The sequence below is a fragment of the Sphaerodactylus townsendi genome, linkage group LG08 (genome assembly GCF_021028975.2).
Source record: "Sphaerodactylus townsendi isolate TG3544 linkage group LG08, MPM_Stown_v2.3, whole genome shotgun sequence".
In the NCBI taxonomy this organism is placed as follows: domain Eukaryota; kingdom Metazoa; phylum Chordata; class Lepidosauria; order Squamata; family Sphaerodactylidae; genus Sphaerodactylus; species Sphaerodactylus townsendi.
In genome coordinates this window covers 21,872,301-21,892,974 of record NC_059432.1, presented here as the reverse complement: position 1 = coordinate 21,892,974, position 20,674 = coordinate 21,872,301, and the positions used below count along the sequence as shown (strand labels likewise).

Below are 20,674 nucleotides of genomic sequence, written 5' to 3'. Positions count from 1 at the left end.
CCCTTCTGTTGCTAAGCAATTCAGCCCCCCTTGTGCAGCCATTATTCAAGCCATGCTATGTTCCCAGACAGAGGAACAGCTGTGTTATCTCTCTGTCCTTGAAGCAAGCTCGCATGCTAGCAAAAGCAGCAAAAAGCAAAAGTAACCAGACACAGAAACCAGAAGCAGTTAGAATGATGATGCCGCAGTACAGGTGCCACATCCTGTCAGAGAGGCATGGCAAGCATTACCAAAGGATCTTTTGGATCAATTATAGACACATGGGTATAAAACATTTATTTCAGCTGACTTGACAGAAAACTATGTACGGCTGGTATCTGACATGATACCATACAGGTTACCTCATATATGCCCTAGACACCTGCCATAGCCCCGCCAGGCTCAGTTGACTCCAGGGATTCAGAGGACTTATCAGATGGGGAGTCAGATAGTGACATGGTGCTGTACCCCCCAACCAGCAGCAGTGGAGCCACAGGAGTAGATGTCCCCTGGGCTTCAACTGGAAACCTGTGCAGTGGGAGTGAACCCTGAGCCACAGCCAGGACCAGCTTAGAAGCTCCTCAGCCTCCTGCCACCAGGCCAGCCACAAAGAGGTCAGCTTTCTCTCTCTCCCTGCATCCCCTGAGCCTGTGAGCAGCCCATAGGAAGGCTGCATGAGGACCTGCAAGGCACAAGGCACAGCGTGCGCTTGGCAGCCCTGCATCGCCCCAGCCTCAACAGCAAAAAAGAGTGTTTGAAGGAACAGGGCTGATATGATGGCCAATTGCAGGCTATCTCCAACTGCTTGGTCAGCCTCCTGTGAAAAGAAGGGGGGAAACAGTAGCCTGTGTGAAAGCAATGAGTATGCTGGCTGCTACCCTGCTGTGAGTGTATGTGTACTGTCGCCTCTGTTCTGACCTCAGCCTGGACTTCTGGCTTTGTGTTGGTTGCGTTACCCCTGTTAGGATTTGACACCCGTGAGAAGGACTATGTGTGCTGACCTTGGACTGGACTTTGACCACTACATACCATCTCTGTGTGCACGACAATACCAGAACTTAGGTTAGAGATGTCATTCAAGTCCGGAAAATTTATCACGTTCTTGCGAGTTTTAAAATTCAATCTTTTTGGCCCTGAATCTTGTTGTACACTTTAGAATTAGTTTGCCATGATATACCATTTACTCCTGCAGTTGCTCCATTCTCCCCTTTCTACTCAATTTGAAACAGAGAACTCAAATTATCATGGAATAGACAATAAATTCTTTAAAACTTCTTTTTTTTTCGGAGCGTAACTATTATCCCTCATCCCATCCAATAGGAATGACTTGGTCAATGCAGTAAAAATAGTAATAGTTTTGGGGAAAGCGACAAAATCATATTGGAATTCTTGATCTTATGGAAAGCTAAAGGTGAGCTAAGAGAGTTGATCACCCTGAACGTCAGGAAAGCTGACTTTTGTAAATAAAGAAATACTAGTTTAAATACGTCAGAGAAAGGTAACTCCTATTCTTCCCCATTTGTGGAGGATCTGGACCCTGCAATGGGGACCTAGGGTAACCCCTAGTCTGCCCATGCATAGGAACTTGCATTGTTTCAGAGTGGAGAAGAGAGTCAGTAGGCCTGGCCTCTCTGCCCTGGTGGAATTGCTGCAGCTTGTCATCTATAGCCTTATTCAAGAAACTGGCAGACGGGATGAAAGACTGCCAGTCAAAGGGGGCATGCAAGGGAACAGTTCCAGAGCTATCTCCCTCCTCCAAGGTTTGCACACCTCCCCCCAAACTGCTGCGATCTTGCCTTGTTGATTCCAGTTGGCTGCTAACCTGGATAGCTTTAAAAAGGGCTTGGACAAATTTATGGAGGAGAAGTCAATCTATGGCTACCAATCTTGATCCTCCTTGATCTCAGATTGCAAATGCCTTAGCAGACCAGGTGCTCAGGAGCAGCAGCAGCAGAAGCTGAACAGGAGGCTCATAGGCCTCAGCAGCCAAAAGGCGCACGGGGCAAGTGTCAGGTGGGATTGGAGCACCTGCATTGCTTTCACATCCTGCATGTGAGCTCCCAAAGGCACCTGGTGGGCCACTGCGAGTAGCAGAATGCTGGACTAGATGGACTCTGGTCTGATCCAGCAGGCTAGTTCTTATGTTCTTATGTTCTTATCGTTACAGGGGCCTCCGACTGGGACGCTGCACAGACATCCAGAGGAGTGGGTGCTGCGATGTGCTCCAGACGTGGCGCGGGCTTGTGGCTATCAAACTACTTACTTTTTGAAGGCAGGTGCTCCAATCCCGCCTGACACTTGCCCCGTGCGCCTTTTGGCTGCTGAGGCCTATGAGCCTCCGGTTCAGCCCTGCATCCCAGTGCACAATCGCATGCGCAATGCTGGGCTGAGCGGGGATCTTCTATGTTTCTAGTGGGGGAGTCCACCCTCCTAAGGGCTGCTCTGGCAGGTTCTGCTGCAGAGTGGTGGTAGTTAGCCCTATGAGGGGAAAACCCTTTTTTGGTGGGAAAGAAGGCCGCTAGTGAATGTCCCTAAAAGAGAGAGCACACTACAATACAAAGATTCTAACAGCCTAAATACAAGTGGGGAAAAGAACAAGAAGAGACACAGAGAAAAGACAAAGACAAAGAGGATGGATCAAGCACCAAATGATGCAAAAACAAAAATCAAGTGCAGGAGACTGAAGAATTCCATGAACTCCCTATTGAGGCAGGAAAAATACTGGCTAAAATGGAGCCTGAGCCTTGACAGGAAGTGACGGAATTATTTTTCCTGCCTCCCTGAGATGTCCTCCGCCGCTAAGAGAAGTGTCCCTTCACAAACAGAAGTCATTGATATATGATCCTGGTACGCAATTTCTGCATCATTTAACATACTGTGTCATTTTAATGCCTGTGCTTTGTTTCAGCTCCATTTTCAAAACCTTATTGTTTTCTTTACTGAATGTCCCATTAACTTGCATTAATTCATGCTGAGTCTCAGTGAAAAAGATGTGTACCCATACCGCCCTGGTATAGCGGGGGTGGGGGTGGGGGTGGGGGGGGAGAGTGCTTACTCATCTAAAGGGTGATGATGATGTTGCAGAGATGGGGACCCCATTCTCTGGCAATAGCCAGGTCTACCCTCAAGGAATTGCCAAGATTTAAAAAAAAAACTTTCTGTTCATCGTCTCAGCTTGTTTGCCATAGCAGCACATTTTCAGCTCCATAGTTAAAGAATGTGCCCTCAACACGATACAGTAGCCCTGCTGAATGGATACTCATTTCCAGCCACAAGAAGACATTGCTTCCACTGATTATCTTAACCCAGATACTTCCTTCTGTAACTAACTTCTCCTTATCACTTTGCAATGCACTCTTATTGTTTCTTAAATAATCCATCTGGACACCTCCTAGAGGTTGTTCTGGCACCTTCCAAATATATATAAAATCTCCCATGCCCCTTTCTATTCCAAACCTATTTTCCAATCTCTCTCTCTCTCTCTCTGTGTGTGTGTGTGTGTGTGTGTGTATTCATTGCATTGAATCAAGTGCTTGTGAACCTCTTATCCCTACAAGAAAGATTGTCAAATTTGCATTATATTCCTCTTTGTGGATTTTCTTCCAAGAGCTGATCTTTGTATACACTGGTATTAAAGATTCCCTACCCAGCCTCTTGGAATATTAATAAGCAGTCTCCTCTGAGCTAACTTTCCCCACATTATTGAGAGACTGTTTCCATCCTGGGTAACAGATGGTCTACATATTTATAATTTATTTTATTTATTAACAAGGTTTTTGCACCACCCTTCTGTCCCCACAGGGCAACTAAGGCAGCTAGCAAATTAAAATATACTAATTAAAACATTATCTTAAAAACCATTAAAAATGTCCCACAAACACATGGCTGAAACTATAAATGTAAATAAATTTCACATAAGGAAAGAGCATGAGCAAGTTAAGATCAGCTGGGGACCATTTTTGAATCTAAGTTCTTAACATCCCTGCCTTCCACACCTTAAACCAGGGGCGTCAAATTCATTTGTTACAAGGACCAATTGTGACATAAATGTGACTTGGTTTGGCTGGAGCCCAGTGCTGGAGAGGGTGGCTGCCTCAAATGGCCCCAGAACGAGTCTACAGTGGGGTGGGGTGGGGTTGCTGCCTTGAGACGCCTTATTAAGCCCATGAGCCAGCTGAGGCAAACAAACAAAAACTTTGCTCCAGATCTGGCCTGGTGAACCCAGTGGGGAGGGGGTTGCCTCAGCTGGCTTGCAGGCCTGATAAGCCCCATCAAGGGGTTGGATCGGGCCCCAGGCCACATGTTTGACACCCCTGTCTTAAACCTATGGCTTTAGTTTTATTGCTGGACACTGCATGAAGGTTTCTTTTGAACAGCCCATTTTTCCAGTTTTGAAAGAACACAAGAAAGGCAGTTGTGCAATTGTCCATGCAACACACTGCCTGGCACTCTTGAGCAGTTGTTTGACTGGCAGCCAAAACCATTATCTAACAGATTCGGTAACAAAGTATCATTGTAAAGCATTGTAAAGCCCATGAGAGAATGCTCAATTCTGTTATATGCAAAAGATTCAAATTGTTTGTGTGTGTGTGTGTGTACACTATACTAGGCTCAATGACAAAAGTTGTTGTTTATTACTCTGTGCCACAAAAATAACTAGCAGAACTGTAATATTTTTCTCATCAGTGTTTCATTAAATAGATAAAGAAAACTGGAAAAACAGGAAGCAATGAAATAACAAGATATTGAAGTTTCAAAGTTTCACATTGATGTGAAAGAAAATCCATGTAGCAATGCATTTGTGTACATGGAATAAATGTGCTGTGTACATGGAATAAATGTGCTTTATTAAATTACTCAGGCCTTTTAGTTGTCAAGCTCAGGTGCGGGGGCTATTTTGCCTCTATGTTCAAACACAAGTAGGTTTTGATCTGTCAGACCTGTTTCCTCATTAATTTTAAATAAGGCCATATCTGAAGTTAAACAGTGGTGGATTACTTCCTAGTCATCTAATAAGCAATGTATTAGGATTACAGAAATCTGGATAAGCACAGCATATGATACTGAGCACAACTCAGGAAAAATGACATCATTGCTAATTGGCTATCACGTCACTGCTCTTCTCCTGGAATACATGGTACTATTGACAGGAGACTTAAATGGCAGACTAAGTCCAGACGATTCTTCACTTGGCACTAATTTACAAGTTGTCATTAGGTGACCTGGAGAATAAATTCACAAGTACCCTTCTACTGCACTCCTCCAAGAACCAGGGACTGAACTATGCTGGCCTCTGCTTTGCCAAAAAGGCATATCGTTTACAACTTCCTATTTTGAATGGTTCTACCAACGCAGACTACCATGGCAAGTTCACATTCATGACAGGTTCCAGATTCCCTACCATATGTTGGGCCTTATTGCCCCTGGTGAAGAATTTCCAAATATTATCTTATTTGGAGAGTGTCCATCTTCCTCTCGCACTGCAAATAATTCCACTGTCCAGGCAGATCCACCTTAAAATCTGTCATCTAGTTTAGGTCACACCAGCAGAATAAGAATAAGCAGACTGATGAGCTAAATGGTCTTCTGGGTTGACTCAAAGGCTGGAGAAGGTTTGGGTGCAAAGCGAATCTACAGATGCATCACACAAGCCTTTCTGGAATCCAGCTGGGCTCCCATGTATAAAAATCTTGTACAGAAATTGAAATCTCTACCTTTATTGGTATCTACAGGTAAAATGAGTTCTGAAGGGTAAAGGACACTGAGCGACAGGCAGACCTAGAGAGGTCACCAGCTTTCCTGTTGCCATAAAAATCTAGATACGTAGTCTCTCCTACTGCCAACCCCAGAAGGAAATTCACTCTTGCTAGATGCCAAGTACTCCCATCTGTGGTTTTGGATGGAAGGTTTTAAAAGGTGACCATATTAGAGCGGTTATGCCCCTGTGATTCAAATGAGATAAAAACTTTAAAAAATGTTTTAGTTTGCTGCCTCTTCTATAGTGAGGCTCGTCTCAAGTTTATCTCTCCTCTGCTTAATAGGCTACCTGGCCGATCTGATTCTGTGCTTGCCACAATGCTACTCTTGGATGAAAATTCAGAAATCTCAGCATGAACTGCAAGGCTCTGTGTGATAGAATACAAAATCTGTTACATCTTGTTGGGCTAAATTTTATGTGCAAACTTTTCAGAACGTTAAAGGGTTTTATCTTTTGTGTTATGTGTTTTATGTAAATGTTTGAGTTTATCTAGTACTCTTATACTCAGGGCAATGACTGTATTAATAATAAATTTAATTTGATGTGATATAATGCAGAAAAATAGCACTAAAACAGTAGAGAACATGCACACAAAGGTTTCATAGATTTAGGGGCTAAACAGAAAAATCTTCCAAGTGTGATCAATGTGCGCCAAAAACTCAGCAGGGAGCGTGCCAGAAAACAGCAAGAACAAATTCTCCTTGACACAGAATTCTAAGCATTTAAAGAGACAGCAGACTGAACTTCAACAGGATGGAACAGACCTGGTACCCCCTGAGCACACACAGTAGAGCTATACCCGTTATCTGCCCACAGTCTGTAGACATTATATTTACACATGTGCCCAGGTAACTGCCCATTTTCCTATTCTACCAGAAGACTTGAGGTTACAGACACCTCACTCCAAAGTACATCACAGCCACAAATTTTCCTCATAAGCACATGGAGTAAGTAACTATAGCTGCACACACAGGTTTATGAGCATACCACTTACATTTTTCAGTAGAACTTTGCTGACAGGCATGACTGCCAAGAATCTTATTTTGAGCCTGCCCTAAAATTCTGAACCTACAACAGGAGCCACTGCCCATCTATGGTCACTTACCAAGACTGAAAAGTCTGTCATTGTTCAGGGGCATAATTTGCATTGGCAAGAAGAGATTGTTTGCTTTTAAAAGACATATAAAAGTAGAAACTGTATTGAAGGGCTGTATTTAAAGGGTTCCTCTCCTCACCATACAGTTGCTTACCCAAACAACATTAATCTATATACTTGTCTTGAATACTGCTTTTGTATTTTGACTATATGCTACAAAACACATACTATAAAAAAAGGCAATTCACTCCATATTAAATAAAATGTGCAAGAGGAAAATTTTGTATTATTTTAAGGGCAAGCTGAAAACATTTCTTCTTTAAACAGGATTTTAGAAAGCTGGATGTGCATGAGTGCCTTTTTGTCCTGGAAATACCCTTTTGATGCCAAAGAACACTTATTTAAAACATTACACTATTTGAAATACATAGACGTGCCTTTAATCCAGCCTGCATGCAGTTCTACAAAGCCCACCCACTCCACCACTGGAACGAAAAACATAAAATAGGCCAGCAGGTTATTAACTACACAGCCTCCATTGTCACCAATTCCTTTGAAATTGTTTTCACCAAGAGCTCTCAGCCAATTCTGTTGCTAAGCCTTGTAGTAAAAAAAATTGCCCTACTCCGTTTCTTAACTTTCTCTTTCCTAACCCTAAACATCCTCACGTCCTTGGATATCAAACCATTACGTGGTTTTCTTTCTACTTCTGCCACGATTCATAGAACTTTCTTCTCATCACGGGCTTTTCTCAGACCCCACAGCCCTCAACCACCTGAGCCAGGACATAGGTAGAGGCCACCAAAAAAGCACCCAACTAGACTTTTTATCAGTTGCCAAGTTGTGAACTCTTCATCCCATGGCCAACACTTGTACATTTGTTTCCGGTGCTGAGCCACTGGTCACTTTAAAACGACTAATTTTCACATTCTTTATTCATATGTCAGACAGGGCTGTTAAGAGGCCTGGAGAAAAAGTCCTGTTCCTTTAGGCTCAATGGTATATTATTTACCAAGTGATATTTACTTCCAAGGTCGTAAACTTTGACTACACGTTCCCACATATTAAACTTCTATTAAAGGGACAGAACGTTTGTTTCCTGGCCTTCAGGAACCATAGTCACACTCCACAGTGACATACAAAGAGATCAAAAACAAGTCATGCTTGCTTATCTCTTCATTCTTGGCAGGGAGAATTATCAGCAAAGTAGAGTGGAGCTACCCATAGCAGACAAGGAGGTCTAGTAGTCCAATTGTTCACCCTGCAGCCTCCCTCCACTTAGGAATAAGACACTTCACACAAGATGTTCTTTCCACAGGAAAGCTTTATTTGTTAGTTGCAGCATAACACAATACAAAGTTCTTAAGCTACACAGGACTAAGCACTAAGATAAGTAAGAAGCCTAAAGAAACATACAGAGTTATATACACTGCCTTTATAATGGTTCAAGCTAGTACTTTGCCCAGCAACAGCCTTCCATAGGAACAGAGTCACAGTCTCTTCAACCAATCACGTTAAAGGTCAACTATGACAAGTTGCTCTGGCTCTGGCGCTGCTGCTGACCCAGCTATCTGCAACCTAGGAGATGAACACTTCAAGTTTGCGGGCCAGTCATTCTCTCTCAACCTATCATATCTCATAGGGTTGTTGTGAAGAGACAGTGGAAGGCAGTGAGCAAGATTCATGGTGCCCTGAGCTCCTTAGAGGATGGGTGAGATTGAAATATATATAGATTTCCAGAGTTACTGACTTTGAAGACCACAGACTGACATCTCTGCAAACTCATTTATTAGCCCCAGCCAAAAAACCCCACTAGAGACTCCAAAAACACCCAGAAGCCTCAGAAAAGGGCAGTCAGGACTAGAATCAGCATAAGCTACAAGCAGTAGACTGGGAACCCCGCAACATGTTCCACAATCTATGCTGCTCAGGGCCATTCTTGGTACATAAAACATAATGGAGGCTTTTCAGAATGACTGATGAATACAGTCAACAAACAAGGCCTCCTCAAACAATGGTCCTATATTCAGCTAACATTCGTGACCTCAACTCTTCCCATCCCTATGTGAGTCCTGTTTTTAGATTGTGAACCTTCAGACAGGACCTTTTGCTTTTAATTGAAAAATAATTATTTTTATGCATAACATTCTAATTACTCTCCGCCAAACCTACATCCCGGTTAGCTTAAAATACTTTTCCAAAGAAGATACCAAAGGGGTGTTCCAGGAGGTACAAAAAGGGCTGGCATTTGAATCTATCTTGTGATGGATCACCTGGCTAGATAAAACAACGTGACCCTAAAAGAAATTAAATGAAAATTACACCTAGTGCAGAAACCTGCCATAATGCTCCTTTGGTTCTTTTGTTTTCCCTTCGAGCCCTTATTCCAGTACTTCAAGATATACAACATGTGGTATTTTCATGTGGTATTTTCATGATATACTTCTCTAACCACATAACATTTTTGCAACCAATAATAGTTACACTTTTTTCTCAGCCGCAAAGTAGTTCCTGGTTTTCATAAACAACATGTTCAATTAATTTTTGACTAAATTGTGAGATATGAGTTGTACAAATTGAATGCGTATCCATCTTTTAAAATAGCATTTCTTAAAAAGCATGTATGTATTATTTTTGTACTGGTTACTGTATGTAGATGTACAGACTTGCAAAAGCTCCAGTTGATTTCAGAAACACTATATGAATGCCTCCTCCCAGATCTAACTACACCGATTCAACAAAACAATACAAAAGCCAGACATTTAATTACTGCTGACCTCACCTTGCCCAAAGGCATGCAAAGCAGAAAGGAGTCTTCTACAGAGACTTCCTGGAAGCCTTCCTCTGCCCTCCTCAGTCTATTTCAGTCATTCCAACTGGTCAAATTCATTCTGTCCACTACCAATGAGTGGGATATTACTATCTGCCACAAGATTTCTGCTCATGGAATAGAACTTTCTGCCTCCCTGTTCAGCCATATCTCTTCCCATTCTCCTTTCAATGCAACCCCTGGAGTTCAGGGGAGCCCAGGAAAAACACTGGGACTCATGCAAAAGTCAGCAGTAGAAAGTAAGAGGCTCTGCTGGTACTGTTACCACCACAAGAAAATAAAGAAATATTTTCTTGAAGACAGGTTGCCTGGCTACACTGGCTCCATGCCCGGATGCAGAGACTTGTGTGGTTCAGAAGCCTTCATAAGGTTCACAAAGAATGTATATGTATGATTGTGCCAGTGCTATATGGTTTCCCTTGTGTTTGTGTCATTTAGGATGTAATAATTGCCCCTTTTAAGTTGAAATTAGGATGTGCCTGCAGCTTAGGATGTTAGTGTTAGTTAGGTTTTTCAGTTAGCTTAAGGTTTTTGTTAGTTAGATTTAAGAAAGCCATGCCAATAAGTAGTTGTGAAGTCTTACCTATAAGTATAAGTATATGTGTTATCCTTTAAGATTTTCCTAATGTAAATGTTATTTTTGAAATTTGTGTCTGATAGTAAAAGCAATAGCCAGTTAAGGTCTGATATTAAGGGACAAGGAAGTTGGCTCTGGAATGCAGCTTAGACCAATGCCCAGCCGACCCTTTGATAAGGACAACGACCCTCTTTGGATTTACAAATCGAATCCGCTGCCAGCACCCAAGGGTCACCCAGCCGTTGGAAGACGTGTAGGAACCACCATTGGACAGTTTGAACTTTCCTTTTGTTACAGCAAAGCAAGGCGGGAGCCTTAGGGCATCACTGAAAGGTGCAGCCACCTGATAGGAGATAGCTGGGTGCGGCGGTAAGCCCATCTGGATTTCGCGGACAATAGACGCTATCTGCTTTCCGTTCAGGACCATTGCGAGATCCTGCGGGAAGACGCCTGACAGCGAGATTTGGGTTTCCCATTCAGAAAAGTGTAACTGTATCTGGTTTGTAAACTGTTTGGTTTCATGATTGGGGTTTTGGGGTGAGGGACTCGCCCCCTCACCTCCCCTTTGCCCCCTTTTGAAGTTTGGGAATAAAAGTTCTTGCACTGCGTTGCAAGGGCGCGATTCTCTCCTCATCGAGCTGTGACCACCATCTGCAATAAAATCCTTTTGCTTTGAAGAACGCCTGCTTCCTGTGCCTCATTAAGTTGCTGAGCTGAAATCACTTATGGTTACCTGGCAAGTCGTGGTAACAGTAACACATTTTCTTTCTGAGAATCACATACCACATGATACCCAATTTAAATATGTACTTTGTGTAGTTCTCGTTAAATATGTACGTCATTAATACAACCATACTGACACAGAAAAATGGTTATTACAGCAAGAAGCATATTATAAACAGTGAATGATTGTCAGAAGTACAGTTATTTTCCTTGATACGGTTACTAAACTGTACCACTACGCTCTCTTTTAGTTTTGGTTCAGGAGTAAAGGTCCACCAGTGACAAGGAGTACCTAATTTCATCACTACCCAAACTACTCTAAAGAGGAAAATCCATTTATGAGTGAGCCAAATGTTTCCCTTATGAGCATAGCCTGAATCTGTTATGTGTTTTCTTCAAACTTATTATTGGAAACTGTCAGTAATTTTTATTAAGCCGTAACAAATTTAACTGGATATATAATTTTAATATGAATTTTACACTTCCTTCTGTGATGACCAATATATTCAGAATTTCTTCTACAAAAGGCTTACAGTAAGAAGGAAATGTGAAAGCCAAAGGATGCTTTTCTCAAAGTACACTTTTGAAAACCATCTTTTCTAAAATGTATGCACCTGATTATAAATCGTAATACAAGCTGACACAAAGGTTACTGGTCCTTCTCTTTTTCTCTTGCTATAACATTTGAAAATTTCAATGCAAGTGAATGGCACATGTTATCTCTAACTGCTTTAGGTAAAATTGCAGCTGAGAAGTATGTCATGAAACACGAATCACACAGACAGGCCAATCCACAGGGCTAAGCAGCCAGGGATGGCACCGCTGCCACATTGCCTCCAGAGGGCTTTCAGGTGGTACAGGGAAGCAGCATTATAGAAAATTCCCCCAGCTGCCTAGAAAGCCCTCCATAGCGTGACAGGCGGAGCCCTGGGCCTCCACATTCCCGGTTCCAAAGCCTTGGTGGAAGCCAGCTAAAATCAGTTCCACCCCTGGACACCACCACCACCCCGCTGGCATCCATTCTATGGCCTCTCTACCAGCAGCAGTGTTCTTTATGCTGGTGGAGGGTGCAGAGACACCAAAACAGCCCTCGGCTACTCCCAGAGGCTGTTCCCACTCACCCACCCTCGGATTGGGCCGTGAGTACTCTGTGTGCTTGTGCTAAGTGCCATCAAGTCACTTCCGACTCATAGCAACCCTATGAATCAATGTCCTCCAAAACATCCTATCATTAACAGACTTGCTCAGGTCTTGCAAACCAAGGGGTGTAACTTTCTTTGTAGAGTCAATCCAATCCATTTCATGGTGGTCTTTCTCTTTTCCTGCTGCAGCATTATTGTCTTTTCCACTGACTATTAAACTCTACATCCCCCCCCCCCCCCATATAATAAGCTGACAACCAATACCAATAGCCAAATCCACCGACAAGGTCCAAAACTGCTTTCAACTCAGTCCTGGAAGTTGAATACAGGACCATGATGCACACTCATACTATTCAAACAGCAAATGTGACTACAATCAGCAAAGCCCAGTGTAACCACCCTGAAATTTGACTGATTTATAACCAGGTTTTGACATACAGCAGTGGCACTCTGTAAAATTCACGTGTGAAGCATTCTTTAAAGGTCCTGTTCAGTAGATCTGCATAGTAAGTCTTGTTGTTAGCATTTATAGTACTCTTAATACTATTATAACTGGGTAATGGTTTTTACCATTGATTTTACCTCAACCTATTGGTTCTGTTTGCTGGATGCTTTGCAGCAAGTGAAATAAAAGCTTACTATTTTGGACGTACATCAATTTGTCTTATATTCTATGCAGCCAAATCTATTGATTTGGGTTTATCCCAAAATAGTAGCAACACCAATTGGCCATGCTGGCAGGGGTTGATGGGAATTGTAGTCCATGAACATCTGGAGAACCACAGGTTGCAGACCCCTGGGCTAGACTATCAGTCTAGGATCTGGGAAACCCACATTTAAATGCCCACTCTGATGTGGAAGCTTCCTGGATGACCTTAGGCAAATTGTATATTCTCAACCTAGCCTACCTCAAAGGGTTGTTGTAAGGAACAACAGAGCAGAGGAGAATAATGTCAGTTGTTAACACCCTCTGAAGGGGGAAGCTCCCCATCTTTACTTCCCCCTTGGCCCTGCTAGCTCCACTCTCTTTGCAAAGCCGGGATGCACAGGGTGGGTGGGTGTCTATGGAGATGGGGCGGGGAGGGAGATTTTGCATGTGGGACTCTCCCCCCAACCCCACTTTCCAAGGATACAAGGCTTTTGGAAACAGGATGGGAAGGGAGATCTTGAACTAGACAGCATGCAGGATCATGCTGTCTCCTCCCCACATACACTTTCCAAGATGCCCAGGCTTTGGGAAGTGGAGTGGGGAGTCCCCAGCAGGGCAGACGTTATTTGGGTTGGGGAAGGTGGTGGGGCTATGGAGAGGCTGCTGCCCTGCCCAACCAGAAGGGAGGCAGGAAGCCACCCTCCCCACCAGGCCAGGGGAGCCGTTGGAATGTGAAGGATGCACTTCCAATCAATAGGTGCACAGGAGTCACTTTATGAGTCCAAAGCACCCATTGATGGGAATTGAGTCCTCGGGACATTCCATCTCTTAGTCAATTTTGTATAAAGATGATCTTCGCTTTGTTAACTCCATAAAAGTGCCATTCTAATTCAATTAAACTAGCCATATGTATATACAAAGCTAAGATTTGCCTTCATTATGCTAATATTTAAGCAGCTTTCTCAGTTGGTTAAGCTAATCATCCAGAAAGAACGATTACTGGCCCTGAGCAAATGGCTTGCTACGTTATCCACTCACTGCTCAGGTGAACAGGTCAAGCGCTCTCAAAGCCAGAAAGTTTTTTTCATAAGTTAAAAAAAACTGTTCAAAAATTGAATCAATTTTTTCATGTACTTTAACTGGGTTTATGTTTTAGAGCTTCAGCTGTATTTCTCTTTTTAAAAAATAATAACTTGGTGTAAATTATTACCTGGATTTGAATGCAATCTCTCATAAAACTGAATACATTCCTTCCAAAATCTGTTTTTCTTAGTAAAAAAAATAAAGGTGGAAAATAATCATTTATGCCTGCTAACTACCTGGCCTCTAAAATTCATTCAACATTCGAATTAAGAACTACGGAAGTGCATGGTCATTCAGTCAGCTTTTATCCCATGAACACACAAGTGACCTCCATTAACTACTGCCAGCCCTTGCTTCTGTTCAAGATTTCTTTGTTTGGCAGCAGGTAAAGGGTTAAAACAGAAAGCTGTGGCATAGTCACAAGCATTTTGGAGACACAGATGCCATTAAGCTTACTGGGTGACCTTGGGCCAGTCCCTATCACCTAGACCAGGGGTCGGCAACCTTTACCACCCAAAGAGCCATTTGGATCTGTTTTCCATGGCCCCGAAGGTCTACTGAGCAGGAGAGGCGGCTCTGCAACGAGCCGCCTCCTGTTTGGCCCCTCCACTCAGCTTTCCTTCCAGCGCTGGGAGGCAGAGGCGCCGGGCAGGGAAACCCCCTCTGCCTGATGGAGCAGGCAGCTGCCTGCTCCGTGGGGCAGAGGGGGGATGGCAGCTGCGGCCTGCCCGGGGCCACCTCCTCTCGTGCTGCAGGAGGCAGTGGCGCCAAGCCACAGCTGCCATCCCCCCTCTGAGCAGCCGCCTGCTCCATGGGGCAGAGGGGGGATGGCGGTTGCAGGTATGGCAGAGGAGGGATGGCAGCTGCTCTGGAGGGACATGCCCACGCTACCCTCCGACCTCCAGACCATGTGGAGTTGCAGTATAAGGCTGAAAGAGACACATGCGGCTCCGGAGCCACGGGTTGCAGACCCCTGACCTAGACTACTTCATACAGCTATCATGAGAGGAAAACTGATGTGGGGAAAGCCAAGGATGTCATATTGAGCTCCTCACAGAAAAGACAGGACCAAAAAATAAAAAGCAACAGGCAAAAGACAACATTGGAAAGAAGTGCCTTCTAATATTGCAGACAGGTGATGGAATTAACAATTGCTTACAGCCCAGATTGAAAAAGATTCCTTGTCTGGGGTCTACAGAATTACGTACCGAATGCTTCCTAATTATAGTAAAAACATTTAAATACCTAAGCAAAGTTATTGTGCACCATTTGAGATTGTCTATCAAATGAATGCATTTTTATAACCACAGCAACAAGTTTATTGCATTTTCATCTGGCAAGTACCAAAATATTTTTTAAACTCAGATCAGTTATTTAAATCAGCTTGAAAGGCTGTTGTTCTGGATGTGCATATACACAGCATCCATTAACAGGTTGGATTTCTAAGGACCACATCACTATCCCTTTTATAATGTGCACCTGTTTCTCAGTCAGACCAGTGGCTGTACCTTCAGAGTGGATGTACTACACTTATATTTTTTATTGTATCATTTGAATATTCAATTTTATATTAATATTCTTCTTCAAACAACATATTTTCCCCTTTTCCCCCTCCCCCCTGTATTTTCTTCATAATTTTATCAAACAGCCAGCAGTAAGTTCATTCTTTGTAATCTCTTCTCCCATATCTCCTCACTGACTCCAGCTTCTTTCATCCAGTCTGCATATATTGTCCATATCTTCAAAATTTCGCTCTGTTTATCTTGCCACGGGTTATTTTTTGTTATTATATCGAAAATGTCCAGTGTCACTTGTTCCCCGATATATTCCAACTACACTTATATGAGCTTACTGCTTGCTCACAAAAGTTTTAAAAGGTCTAAGAAAAAGTATCTCTTGGCCGCGTGTGCCATTTCTACCACAAACTCATCACTACAGAATTCCAAACATTTGAAACATGTCTACTGGTTGACGACATGCTTTTAAGGAAGAGCCCTTGAACACTTAATGGCTTGCTCACGTGGCAGAGACGCTCAGGACATCTTAGCTACTCCATAATAAAGTGCCTCCCTTTTCAAGAATAGATCCCTTAAGGCTGAAACACCGGTGCCATAAAATAATACACTGTAAAAGGCAATACATCACATAATTTAATACACTTAATCACATCAAGCTGCAACTACAGCATGCACATATATAGCAAGTTTCCCTACAATAAAAAAGGAAACAAGGGCTCAGTCACAGCGTTCATGTATCATTCATAGCTGCCAACACTTGAAATGTATTTTGTCACCTAAGCTTTGGTGTTTTGTAATACCAGTCTTCAACTTGGCTCTCAGAAAAACAACTTGTTGATCTTATACAGTTACCATAGAAGAATAAATTACACAGGGGTAGCATTGCTTTAAGGTGCCACAAAACTTCATTATTTGAGATCAGCCAGGTCAACCTGTGAGTCAGCACCTGCTTTTATACTTGCCAGCAACTCAAGTTAAAATCACCACAGTTTCAAACATAACAGAAGGTTTATCGACACTGGTAAATGTTCCAACCTAAGTTGCTAATAAACCTGCAATATCTACCTGCAAAGTTGGTGGTGTGTGAACAAAATAAACCCTCATTTTAAGAAAGGGCTATATTTTGCCAGGCATGCTTGGGACCAGTCAAGTGCTAGGAGAACCGCCAACATGCCAGGACTTCACCCAACATGCCAGGACTTCACCCAAGGCTCAACCGGTAACTTTTAAGGTTCAGGAGACAATGATGGGCGTATGCCACACCTGTTGTCTTCTCCTGTATCACTGGCCCCAGAGGTGCTGCCGGTGCTTTACCAATTTAGGTAGATTTCTGTCCAGAGTGCGAAGCAAAATTAGTATTAGGTACTGCTGACAGCACATATGCCTAGGGTTATCTAGCCCAGAGTTACAGCTTAACAAATGCTGACAAGTGTTGTATCTTCAGTTTATCTCTGGAAACAGTACACTTTCACTATCCCATAGGGTTATCCCATAGTGGGTTATCCCACTATCCCACTGTGAAAGTACTGCAAACTTTTGACAACCGTTTGAAGGCAGATCAACCAGCCAGTCAGATTCAATGCTTCAAGCACCACACCGCCCACGATCAGAACTCCTACCTGCTCCTGTACAAAAATAAATCCAGCTGTACAAGATAAAACATACGTAGTACATCCTGAGCGCCCTTTCCAAAGGGCCAAGTCAAAAACACCACTGGCCACCTTATCAAACCCACCATCATTCCATTAAATGCCTTAATTTTCTAAAAAGCTGAAGAACTGAATAAATGCTGCACTTTCCTTTTATGACATCTCACTGTGGTATCACTAGATATGACAATTTGTGCCTCAAGCTCAGCTTAGCCCCAGCAATTGCTTTCAATGTCAGGGACCAAGAAGCAGAATAAGATTGCACAGTCTACACACACATATACTGGCTTCAAACAGTAAGTCTACCCAAACAGCCTCGCTGTAAGAGGTACCTCCAGATAGGAAGCTTTGGCCTTCAGTAAGGCAGGCCGAGCCACCCAGCACCTCTTATTGGAGGGTTAAATCCAAGACAACTTTATCCAGTCCCGTCACATTCTTTATCATGCCATTGCACACACCTTAAAAGCAGACGCCGAGCAGCCACACGGCCGTGAGGGGAATCCAAACCCGTAGGGCACCTTAAAACGCTCATCTATCGCATTCACACATTACATCCTCAAGTAGCCCACCAGAAAACATAACGCGCAAACGAAACGTCTCCCCCCTCCCCTGTGATGCCCATGCGAGGAGGCAGAAAAAGAGCCGGTGTTTTAATGGGGAGCAGAAAGCGAAGGACTTTCCCCGCTGCCCCCACTCCGCACTAAATTGGCCGGGTAAACAGAACAGGAGATCCCCGACGACAACCTGGATCGGCTGCTGTGTGCGCACGCGCAGTAGCACCCCTTTCCCCCTCACTTTCATGGGGGGGGGGGTGAGCAACGACAGGCGTCTGTGACAGGAAAGCGGTTGGGAGGGGCCGGGTTCGGTACCTTTCCGCCCACCTTCACCCCACTTACACAACAACTCGGGAGATGATACACGACACCATGGTGTTATTGGTGTCGTCGTGGCTGCTCTTTTGTCCCGCCGCCGCCGCCGCCGCCGCCCCAAACAGGCCGGGTCGGATCTCTCGAAACCCGCCCTACCCGCTCGGCTTCCTTCGCCGCGCCGGGCTCCAAATGGCCGCGTCCGTTTCGCCGAAAAGTTTATCGCTCCGCCTCTTCTCACCTCAAACCTCACAATAGGCGCAGCCCCGCCCACACGTGAAGGGATGGGTTTGTGACGTCGCGTCTCATACCTCCGCCGGGCCTGCAGGCCGAGCTAGTTGCTGCGCACGCGCGTTTCGATATAATAACTATGGAGGAAAGGATGGGGTTGACGGTGTGGGGGATGTGCCTGTTGCCTATGGACTCTCCATGCCTTTCTTCTGGGATCCCGGTGGCTCACCTGAAGAAAGGGATTTACAGGCCTCTCCTTGGCAGAGAATTTCTATTTGTTCGTAATGATTTTCTACATTCATGGCTTTGGTTGAAGTTGAACTCTTATCAGTAAGCATAGACGCGCCTCATTTCAGAGGAGTGGGCTGCAAAGGGTGAAAAAAACATTCACGCAAGACATATCTTTGTTAAGACTCCTTTTCCTGTCGAAGGAATATCTCTTTTTCCTCTATATAATAAAGGGAGCTGGCACTCCCAATTTTATTTTTCATTGGGAGTACTGAAATGTCTCCAAAACATTAGGAAATATGCAGTCATAGTAGCCTTGATTACACTGATTACCCAATATAATTGGACAGTACATCAATGGAAAAAGCTAGGTGATACGTTTGGATAATAATGAAAATGCAATAGAAATTGAAATACAACAAATGTGGATACTTGTTATTAGCAGATTAGTCATTGTTAAACAAGAATTATGGGCGTTAATTTTATGTACAGCATGTTAAAAGTATGACTGTAATTAGACACACCAAGTTTATTAGCCTTTTTAAAAAGACCAGCAACCAAACAGAGCAGTTCATGTGCCATATGATTATTGCCATGGCCAATCTGGTTTGCTAAACATTGACATCTAAAGAAACCTGTAGCATGAGCAGTGGCTAAAGCTTTGGAACGTAGCTAAGATGAGGGAAACTTTAGTTTCTGACTTTGTGGAAGTGGTAGAAGGGGGACATATTAATCTAGGAGATATTTGTATATTACAATCCCTTGATAAAGTTGTAAATAAAAAAAAGAAATAGAAAATAGGGCATTAATGTCATAGCTTTAAGGAAACAAATTACAATATGGGTCACTATGAAAATATATTTTGTCATTATTTTCTCTTGTAGTTTAGTGGATATAATTCTGAAGATGGTTCTTTGACATTCATAGTATTTAATTACATCTTTATTTGGAACTATCATTTAATATAGTGAATATTTAGACATTTGTATATAAAGTCATTATTCCCTATATATATATTTCTTTTAAGATTGATGGCTTATACATTGTAATATTTGTACTATTATTTTTTCAATTACAGGATGCACACACAAACCTCCTGGCCTGAATAAGAAATTCTAGTTTATGAACTATGGTTTTTTTAAAAAAAAACATGTTTGTGTGTGTGGTACACTGAGCTCTGAAGAAGCCTTCTTTGGGTCAAAACACTTCAGATCTTCTTTGATATTAGATATGTGTAACCATTCCTGACTGTTGGTGTGACTGACACAGGAAGAGCTTATTTTGACATATAAACCTATTTAGGTTTTAATGTGATCTGTCTTTAATTTTAGTTACCTGGTATTATGTGATATCCATGTAAGGTTTTACCATACAGTATTTAGAATACTAGCAGAAAGCATTAGAATATCACTTGAAGTTGCATTGTGGGAAATAGCAATGTATGATTCAGCTTTCATCTTGTACACATAGGCCTAGATGCATGTGTGCTACTCCACTGAAGAGTCAGCAGAACTCCAAAAGGGCATCTAAAGTGTGACTTGGGCATAATAATTAATATGGTGTAGTAGTTAGAGTGCCTGAGCAGAAACTGAATGACTCATGCTTGAATCTTCACTGTGCCATGAGTGAACTTAGGCTAGCCGTTCTCTCTTGACCTAACATATCTCACAGGTATGTTGTGCTGGTGAAATAGAGATGGGGAGAATAATGTAGTAAGTTACTTTACGTTTCACATTTGGAAGAAAGACCAGGTATAAATATCTATATTAAAAAAATAAAAATGTTCCATCCTGGCAGATTGAACTGGAAAGTTACCCATTATGACATAAGGTGAAAGTATTTAATAGGACACTGATAAACTACTATGTGGTCCTAGCTGTCTTACCTAGTGTGGAAATATGAAATAATCTTGCTGTACAACTCACATTCCTCTTTTGAGAGATGTCCAGATTTTCTAGTTATCATGGTACCTTCAAAAATGCCAAATAGGGCAGTTTCAGTGTGCTTAGCAAGTCTAAGTAAGGTGACTAAAGTAGATGTGAATAATCACTCTGTTAATTCCTGAATAGCACAACAGGGATTCATGGAATTTAACAGCTTATGTAACACACCTTAAAGTGCCCTTCATTCTCCCTCTTGTATCTTTGTTTCTGAAACAGAGATAGAGCAAATCCAAGCACCTACCCAAATGATTTAGCATGCCAAACTCTTAGGATGTGATGCATCCTGACTCTTTTCTGAAAGGTGACGGGCAAAGGACTCAGGGGATGCATTTACGCATATTCCCTATCAGCCAAATATGACCTCTTGCTAGACTACCCTATGATAGGTTTATCCTGTTATGGG

General features: G+C 42.9%; 1 protein-coding gene and 1 long non-coding RNA gene across 2 annotated transcripts in view; one reads left to right on the top strand and one right to left on the bottom strand.

Annotated features, from left to right (window-relative positions):
• Positions 1-18,144, bottom strand: part of REEP3 (receptor accessory protein 3) — a 64,352-nt gene extending 46,208 nt beyond the window's left edge. Inside the window, exon 1 of the mRNA XM_048507089.1 lies at positions 17,900-18,144. Within this exon, the coding sequence (XP_048363046.1) occupies positions 17,900-17,931 (32 nt within the window). The 5' untranslated portion in view covers positions 17,932-18,144. The remainder of the gene's footprint in view (positions 1-17,899) is intronic.
• A 102-nt stretch (positions 18,145-18,246) lies between these two features.
• On the top strand, positions 18,247-19,455 carry LOC125438625. The gene is made up of 2 exons (XR_007245354.1): positions 18,247-18,377; positions 19,407-19,455. It is a non-coding gene; the product is annotated as an uncharacterized LOC125438625 (long non-coding RNA).
• The last annotated feature ends 1,219 nt before the right edge of the window (positions 19,456-20,674 follow it).